General features: G+C 48.6%; 1 protein-coding gene across 1 annotated transcript in view; it reads left to right on the top strand.

The window, feature by feature from the left end:
* The window catches only part of ADCY2 (adenylate cyclase 2 (brain)), a 200,078-nt gene that overhangs the window by 109,048 nt on the left and 82,180 nt on the right, over positions 1–8,850 (top strand). The window contains exons 11-13 of the mRNA XM_015409355.1: positions 97–177; positions 2,036–2,105; positions 4,683–4,780. Of these exons, the coding sequence (XP_015264841.1) occupies positions 97–177; positions 2,036–2,105; positions 4,683–4,780 (249 nt within the window). The remainder of the gene's footprint in view (positions 1–96; positions 178–2,035; positions 2,106–4,682; positions 4,781–8,850) is intronic.

Genomic DNA, 8,850 nt, shown 5'->3' with positions numbered 1-8,850 from the left:
ATATATATATATATACACACACACACACACATACACATATATATATATATATTCCCAGTATGTTAATTCTTTTTATGTGTTGCTTGTCTTTTGCAGAACAAAATCTCAGAAAAAAAAGTTTGAAGAAGAACTGAATGAAAGGATGATTCAAGCAATTGATGGCATAAATGCTCAAAAGTATGTTTGCACACAAAATTCCTTCCCCCCCCCAATAGTTTCAGGAAAGGCAGGCATGTGAGGAATCTAAAAGACCCTTGGGCAGTCTCCCTGAAGTGGAGCAGGAGAGAGACTCTCGGACTGCCCCTGTGTCATCCAGGGAGCAGAAAGGAGCAAATGAGGAAAACTGAAAAAGCATGCTGACCCGTTGGGTCTGAGTGGTGTGCAGAGCACTGTAGGATGGAGCCTCGTATAGTGCTCTCCCCACAGCAGGGTGGACTGCCCTGGATTCTCTGTGGGAATGCGTTCATGGAGCCTTCTCATAACTGAACACACCAACAAGGTCCTTCTCACACAGAGAGCTCCGCCTACAGCAGCGCATCTTACCCATCTCCAAAGTTGAAAGTTGGGCCGTGAGAGCAACACTGCCCTCCAGTAGACACACATACAAAGGCAGAAGATGAAAATGTGTGCAGATATTTATTATTCATTAATGTGCAGTCCTTGAGTTTCATGTCACATGCTCAGGCTGTAGCCAATGTTCCCTCTAAGCTGTGGAGTCCTGTGAGCAAAAATTCTACTTTGTGAGCTACTGGCCTTAATGTTGTGAGCGAGCCATTTTGCACCTGTAAGGAGCTGCGGTGGCTCAAGTGGTTAAGACGCTGAACTGCAGGCTGTGGAAGGTCGGTAGTTCAGCAGTTCGAGACCCGGGTGCCGCATGATGGAGTGAGCTCCCGTCTCTAGTTCCAACTCCTGCCAACCTAGCAGTTCGAAAGCAAGAGATTGCAAGTAGATAAATATGGACCACTTCAGTGGGAAGGAAACAGCGTTCCATGCACCTTGGTGTTTAGTCATGCCGGCCACATGACCACGGAAACGTCTTCGGACAGCTCTGGCTCTTCGGCTTTGAAACGGAGATGAGCACCGCAACCCTAGAGTCGGATTCGACTGGCTTTCGAGCAAGGGAACCTTTACCTTTTCCCTAAATCAGTTTGCTCTGGAGCCATCCCTTCCTGAGCAAAGACAAAAAAGTGTGAGCCGGAGGCTAAAAAATGGTGGGCTAGCTCACACTAACTCAGCTTAGAGGGAACACTGGCTGTAGCTAATTTAATTGGATTTAAGGGGGACATCTGTCCTTGCCTTTTGGTGGTGTGGGCGACTGACTGGACATTACAGCTGTCTAAGGATGAGCAGAGGCTGCCTTTAACTTTGGAGACACGGAGCAAGGTTCCGATTTTGATCCATAACCCCTAAAATAGTTCAGATGAAAGCAGGCTTTCTTTCTCTCTGTCTGCCTAAGCACCGAGGTCAAACGAGTATGCCTTTTAACCATGTAGTGAGCCCTCATTTAGAAGGTCTTTTTTCAGACAGTTTTGAAACTGTCCCAGTTCCAGTTTGTTTTATGCCTGTTTTACTGTCACAGCTTCCTGCAAAGAATCCTGGGAACTCTAGTTTGAGGACATACCAAGAATCCTTTGCGCATTCATCCCTTCACCCACAGGAGTAATGTTCCAAGGGTTTCCTGGGGAGAGGGTTTAGTGGGGTATAAGTCCACTCAGACTGGTGTGGAATAAAAATTGGCTTCTCCTCTTGAAATGAGGTTTATTTTTTTTTCTCCACTTTTCTTAACAAATGTAAGGATTAATGCTGTCCTGTACAGTAATGATCCATCCATTTTCATCCCACTCTGCCATGAGGAGCTCCGGGTGACTACATAGCCCCGTCTTCCATTTTGTCTTTACAACAACCTTGTGTGGTAGGTTAGATTGAGAGAAGGGGGCTGGCTGGGTTTTTTTGAATCCAGGTCTCCCCACCCTACCCTCCCAGTGCTGTAACCACTACACCACACTTTCTGTCTGCATTATCTCATCTCTTCTAGGCAGTGGCTTAAATCTGAAGATATTCAAAGGATATCATTGCTTTTCTACAACAAAGCTCTAGAAAAAGAAGTAAGTGGTTTTTAATTCCAAACTGCTGCTGTACTTGAAGGGAAATACAAGAATATTCCTTTCTGTCAGGTTCAATAGAGCTGTTGGAGTCCACGATTCATAAGAATAGGTTGCTTTATTGCAAGTCACTATTGATACTCTTACATAGTCATTGTCAGGAATGAAACTCAAAACCAAGCAGGGACAGATATAGACAGTTCAAACACACAGGATTGGCCAATGAATACAGTTTGTGCTCAGCAAGCAGAAATGCGAGCGGGAGAAAATCAAGGCGGGAGATAGCTTCCAGCCGTTTGAGTCACACCAGCCAGATTGGGAACGGCTCAAGTAGCAGTTCTCACCGGCTTATCAACTACAAAGCCAGCACAACCTTCCAAAGCCAAATTCCAAACAAACGTCACCGCAGCACTGAGAGGAAATGAACAGGCTGGGCCTCCCCCCCCCATCATACAGCAGGCAGGTTACACAGAACATACCCAGAGTACAAATGGCAGTTTACTGACATCCTGCCCCCCCAAACATTCTCCCGAACTACCCGGGAGATTCTCCTGGTTTTCCCGGGAACTCCTCATGGAATGCAAATAAGGTCAGGGGTCCAAATATCCCCTACTTCCACCCATTCTCGGTGCTGGGCTCCAAAGTGTTTCCACTCCACAAGGTAAAAGAGTTTATTGCGTTTCAACTTCGAATCCAGGATGCGTGACACTTCAAAGTGCGGTTCCCCGTCCACTGGGGGGGGAGGTGCCACCACGTCAGGGCGCCAAACATTATTTATTTATTTATTTATTTATTTATTTGAGTATTTTTACCCCGCCCTCCCCGCAAGCGGGCTCAGGGTCCTTTTTTTAATACGCTGAGATGGAAAACAGCGTGTATTTGTCTCAATGTTTTTGTAATTCCAATTCCACAGACACGTCATTAATTTTACGCAAAACCTTAAATGGTCCAATATACTTCCAGCCCAGTTTCCTGCTAGGCTGCAAACATTGCATGTTCTTGGTTGACACATATACTGAGTCTCCAGGCTGAATATCCCAACCCACCACCCTTTTCTTGTCAGCCTGTTTCTTATATGCCTCTTTGGTCGCATCCAAAGTTTTGCACAAGATCGGCCAGGATTCCTGTAGGGTCTTGCACCAGTCCCCAGCTGAGCCCACCTTCGGACTATCAGGAGGATTAGCCAGAAACGGTAAAGGGGGACTCTCATAACCATACACTGCCATGAAAGGCGAGATTCCCGTGGATGAATGATAGGCGTTATTATAACCAAATTCCGCCAAAGGAAGTAGATCGACCCAATCATTCTGTTGAAAGTTAGTAAAACAATGGAGGTACTGTTCCAAGGTTTGGTTCACGCGTGCTGATTGGCCGTCGGTCTCTGGATGATATGTGCTATTGAGGCCCCTCTCAATCCCCATCAACCGCATCAATTCCTCCCAGAACTTAGAAACAAATTGAGAGCCGCGATCAGAGACAATTTTGCTCGGTAAAGTGTGGAGTCTGAGGACGTGTTGGATGAACGCTTTGGCCAAGATCTTAGCTGTGGACAACCCCCCAAATGGGACAAAACGCGCCTGTTTAGAAAACAAGTCCAACCCCCCTCCCCCAATTACGGACATGTTTCTACTAAGGGGCAAGTCAGTTATAAAATCCATCGATATAACTTCCCACGGCCGTCTAGGGGTGGGCAAAGGTTGTAAGAGTCCTGGCAGCTTCCCGGGCCGAGGTTGGCACATGATACACGTTTGGCATGTGTGCACGAAAAGTGACAAGTCTTTTCTCATGCCCGGCCACCAAAACTGGTGTTGGAGTAATTGTAAAGATTTCACAAACCCAAAATGGCCAGCTGTCTTAGTCCCGTGCATCGTGGCCATGATTTCTCCCTGTAGTACTTTTGGAACAAACAGTTTATGACCGCGATACCAACAGCCGTCAACCAGTAAACCATACAGGTTTTGTTCATTGTAGTTTACTGGTTAAATATTTTACCTCTGGGCACAGTTTACCGGAACGTTCTTCTGTACAAGCCCCGTAGAGATGCACGGTGGTGCTCTTGTGCCTCTCCCATGCAGTTCAACATGTCCTCTGCGAGAGAGATCCTGGTTGGATTTTACCCTGTGCTCTCAGTTGCACAATTCATGTGGAATCAGACTGAAAGTTCATTGAGCTCAGTATTGTGCCTCCAGCTAGATGCTTCTAGGCAGAGCTGGGTGACTGGCCAAACCTGGCCGTCAGCAGCACAGGCCCGGGGGCGGGTGGGGGCGGGTTGCACTATGCCAGGGGCAACACAATCCCTAGAACTGGAATTCCAGGAAGCTAGGTGCTCTTCCCCAGATCACTGGCATTCAGAAGGCCCTGCAATTCTGGTTCTGTTTAGCTATCACAGCTAATACCAGTTGTTGCTAGATGTATCCTCGGTTCCTGTCTCATGGCCGTGAACGCCACCCCACCATTAAGAATCTGTCTGTTTGACCCACTTGTTGTACGCGTAATTTGCCGTGATTGTTTAAAACTGATTTTAACTGTTGGTAGAATTCTTTTTCTTTCTTTCACAATCTCTTTCTAATTTTCTTTTAGTACAGAGCAACAACGCTGCCGGCATTCAAGTACTATGTGACTTGCGCTTGTCTCATATTCTTCTGCATTTTTCTTGTGCAAGTTCTAGTCCTACCAAAGTAAGTAGCCAGTATCAGTGTCTGCTTATTTATACCACCGTGGACATCACCCTTTTCAGGCCTGCTTGCTGCTTTTAACCCTAACTGCAACATGGGAAAGAGCAGGGCTGATTTCGCACTAGAGCTGCATCGCTGTTGCACCACCGTTTGCCCCGGTTCTATTGGTCAATTTCACACCCAAAGCCGCGCAGCTGATTTTCACCCCCGGCTTCACCCAATTTCCCCCACAGTTTTGTGATCCTGTTTTTTGAAGCTCAATGAAACTGCAGAGGAAATCGGGTGAAGCCGCGGGTCAAAATCAACCACGCGGCTTCGGGTGCGAAACTGACCAATAGAGCCGGGGCAAACAGCGACACAACAGCAAGGCAGCTCTAGTGCGAAATCAGCCCAAGAGTCATGAAAGCGCCTCCTCTGCCACAAATGTTGTTAGTCTTTAAGGTGCTACTGGACTCTTGCTCTTTTCTACTGCTACAGCCAGACTAACACGGCCACCCATCTTGACCCACCTGCAACATGGGAGTCCCATTAAATTTTCTGTCATGCCAGGTTTTCTGTCACGACATATAATTTCTTCTCTCTATCTCTCCCCCCCTCCCCCTCTTCTTTTGTTCTTCCGTGTCTGTCTGCCAGCTTCTTCTTCCTTTTGTCTCCTCTCTCCATTTTCCTCACCTGACAAGAACAAAGAGCAACAAAGAATGGAAATGATTCTGGGGAAGATGATTCTAAGCCGGGGGTGGCCAAACTTGCTTAATGTAAGAGCCACATAGAATAAATGTCAGATGTCTATGAGAGCCACAAGGCACGAACATACGTGTTCTAATTGAAAAATATGCACATTTGCATATTAAACTAAAGAGACGGATGCCTTCTCCGAGCCGAGCCAGCCTGGTGGTGTGGGCGGGGCTTGGAGAACACATTTAACTTTAGATGGGGGAGGAAGGGAGGGGAGAAAGACAGAAAGAAAGATGGAAAGAAAGCAAAAAGATGGGGGAGAGGGGAGTGGTGGAAATGTGTCCTCCAAGGACCCTCCCCCCAAACTGGCTTGGCTTGGCGAAGGGATTTACAGAGACAAATGCCTTCTCCAAGCCAGTTGGTGGGTGGCAGGGGGGCTTTGAGAATACATTTTGAAAAGTACGCAGATGGAGAGTGATTTCAGCAAAGCGTACTTTATTCGACGACTTTGGCCAGCTCTCAGGCCGGCTTATATCCCCCGAGAAACCGCCACCCAAAACACACCCCCTACTTCCCTATAGGTTATTTACAGTGGCCAAGAGTCCCATAGGCTCTCGGCTGGGAACCTAGCCCCCTGATTGGAGCGGGCTAGGATCCGCATAGTCCATTGTCTCTTGGAGCGAAGCTCTGCGTTTGTCTCTGGACTTGTCTGGACTTGTCTGGACTGGATACATTACACATTTAAAGTTAAAGTTGCTTTCTTTCTCTGCTCCCCTCCACCTCAATCCTACTCAGGGAGGGGAACACTGGCTGGGGAAGGGAAGACCAATCAGGGAGACATGCCTCCCCTTCGCTTCCCCAGCCACCCTGCCAGGAGCTGCACCCTGCCAGGAGCTGCAGTCTGGCCACCCCTGTTCTAAGCTGCGGGTCATGATGATGATTAGGCAGTGAGTGCTGGGGGGGCTACACAGGATACTGCTGGCCAGTGAGCAGCTGCATGATGCTGACGGAGCCTGCCCCCCAGTAAGGATGTGGGGTTGCTTCCTCCTTGGTTGCTGTCCGGTGGCCCCAGGACTACTCCCTCCTACCGCTCAGCAGCTGCAACGGGCCACTGAAGAGCCAAAAGGTTCTCCGGGTTGTCAGTCGGCCAGCCTTCCTCATAATCCATGACTTGTGCCGCAGCATTCCTACAGAGTTGGGATTTTTATATAGGTCGTAAACTTTAAGTTAACGTTACAGCGTTTGCAATATGAATGCATGGGGTTATTGGGTGGGAAGAGCCTTCAGGATCATAGAGTGTTCTCATGTCCCTTTCATAAACTAGAATCGCGGAATCACAGAGTCGGAAGGGGCCGTACAGGCCACCTAATCCAACCCCCTGCTCAGTGCAGGATCAGCCTAGAGCAGGGGTGGCCAAACTGCGGCTCGGGAGCCACATGCGGCTCCTTCACACATATTATGCAGCTCCCGGCAGGATGGCTGGGGAAGCGAAGGGGAGGCATGCCTTCCCAATTGGTCTTCCCCAGCGAGTGTTCCCCTCCCTGGGTAGGCTTGAGGTGGGGGGAAGCAGAGAAAGAAAGAAACTTTGACTTTAAATGCATTCTCAAATCCCCCCCCCCACAGTCGGCCAGCATGGAGGAGGTCTTTGTCTCTTTAAATCCCTTCTCCAAGCCAAGCCAGCCGGCACTGGGGCATGGGGGGCTTGGAGGATGCATTTAAACTTAAAGTTGTTTTCTTTCTACCTCTACCTCCCCCATCTATTTGCTTTCTTTCTACTTTCTTTCTTTCCACCTTTCTTTCTGTCCTTCTCCCCTCCCTCCCCATCTAAAGTTAAATGTGTTCTCCAAGCCCCACCACACCAGCAGACTGGCTTGGCTCGGAGAAGGCATTTGTCTCTTTAATTTATTTTAATTTAATTTAATATGCAAATTTGTATATTTTCCAATAAAAATGTGTGTTCATGTCTTGTGGCTCTCAAACATCTGATGTTTATTCTATGTGGCTCTTACGTTAAGCACGTTTGGCCACCCCTGGCCTAGAGCATCCCTGACAAGTGTTGGTCCAGCCACTGCTTAAAGACTGCCAGGGGAGGGGGAGCTCCGTTTTGTTGGGCTAAATGGCTTCAGCTCTTTCCATCCATTTCATAACACAAGATCATCCTGGATGACCTCTTGCTCCTCTTTGGTTTTGTTTCCATTGGGATTCCTCCTCCTTAAAAAGATTCGCTCAAAATTGAGCAAGCACTCCCGGTTTATTTATGCTTTGTAAAGTACTTTGTATTTCTTGCAGCTTTTCAGTATGTTTTTGTGGGCCGAGTCACTGTTTGTTGCTGCTTACAGGTGAAGAATTGAGACTATATGAGAGAGATATTTCTCCAGGGCCTCGCTATCGGGCAGGGGTGATTTAGATTTGGGTTTAAAGTGTCAAATGCATCCTTCAGTTGTGGGAAGAATTACATTCTGGCACCCCGGAGTGGCCATTCTAGAATCTGGCTTTTGTCGTGTTTCTCAAATAAAGGCCATTTCACAATGTGGCATGAGGCATCTAGACGCATGGGTTGCTTTGCCATGGAAAAGGGGCAATCGTAGGAAATGCAGTTATTTGAGGGGCTGTTGCCACCTGCTGTTTTGAAGCTCGTGTGGGTAGTGCTCTTTGGACAAGGTGAGGCCACACAGCATGTTTCCCTCCCTTACTGCTTCAAAAGTGGGCTCCTTTTCAGTATAAGAGTCACACAAACAAAACTGTGTCCCAAAAAATGGACTGAGGCCCCGGTCACACGGAAGGTTTTGGCCCGGGAGAGGGACGGATCGGGGGCGCAGCAAACGGGCGCGATCTCACTGCAACATCTGGGAAGCAGCGCACACCCGTCCCCGATCCATCCCTAAAGCCGGAAAGGTAAAAAGGTAAAGATTCCCTTGCTCGAAAGCCAGTCGAATCCGACTCTAGGGTTGCGGTGCTCATCTCCGTTTCAAAGCCGAAGAGCCAGCGCTGTCCGAAGACGTTTCCGTGGTCATGTGGCCGGCATGACTAAACACCAAGGCGCACGGAATGCTGTTACCTTCCCACCGAAGGGGTACCTATTTATCTACTTGCAATTTCTTGCTTTCGAACTGCTAGCTTGGCAGGAGCTGGAACTAGAGACGGGAGCTCACCCTGTCTTGCGGCACCCGGGTCTTGAACCGCTGAACTACTGACCTTCCACAGCCTGCAGTTCAGCGTCTTAACCACTTGAGTCACCTACAGAGGAGGACTTACCTGGAACGCCGCATCAAGCACGGCCGTGGGATCGCCGGCGCACCCGTCGTCCGGAGCAATCCAGGCTCCCGGACGAACTGCGCATGCGCACACATGTGCAGTTCGGCTGCCACGCGCTTCCTTCAGTGGCTTACCCCCCCACA

This window comes from Gekko japonicus, unplaced genomic scaffold (assembly GCF_001447785.1).
Source record: "Gekko japonicus isolate JY-2015 unplaced genomic scaffold, Gekko_japonicus_V1.1 scaffold707, whole genome shotgun sequence".
In the NCBI taxonomy this organism is placed as follows: Eukaryota; Metazoa; Chordata; class Lepidosauria; order Squamata; family Gekkonidae; genus Gekko; species Gekko japonicus.
Note: the sequence above shows the minus strand (reverse complement) of the source record. Positions and strands in the feature narration are given on the sequence as shown.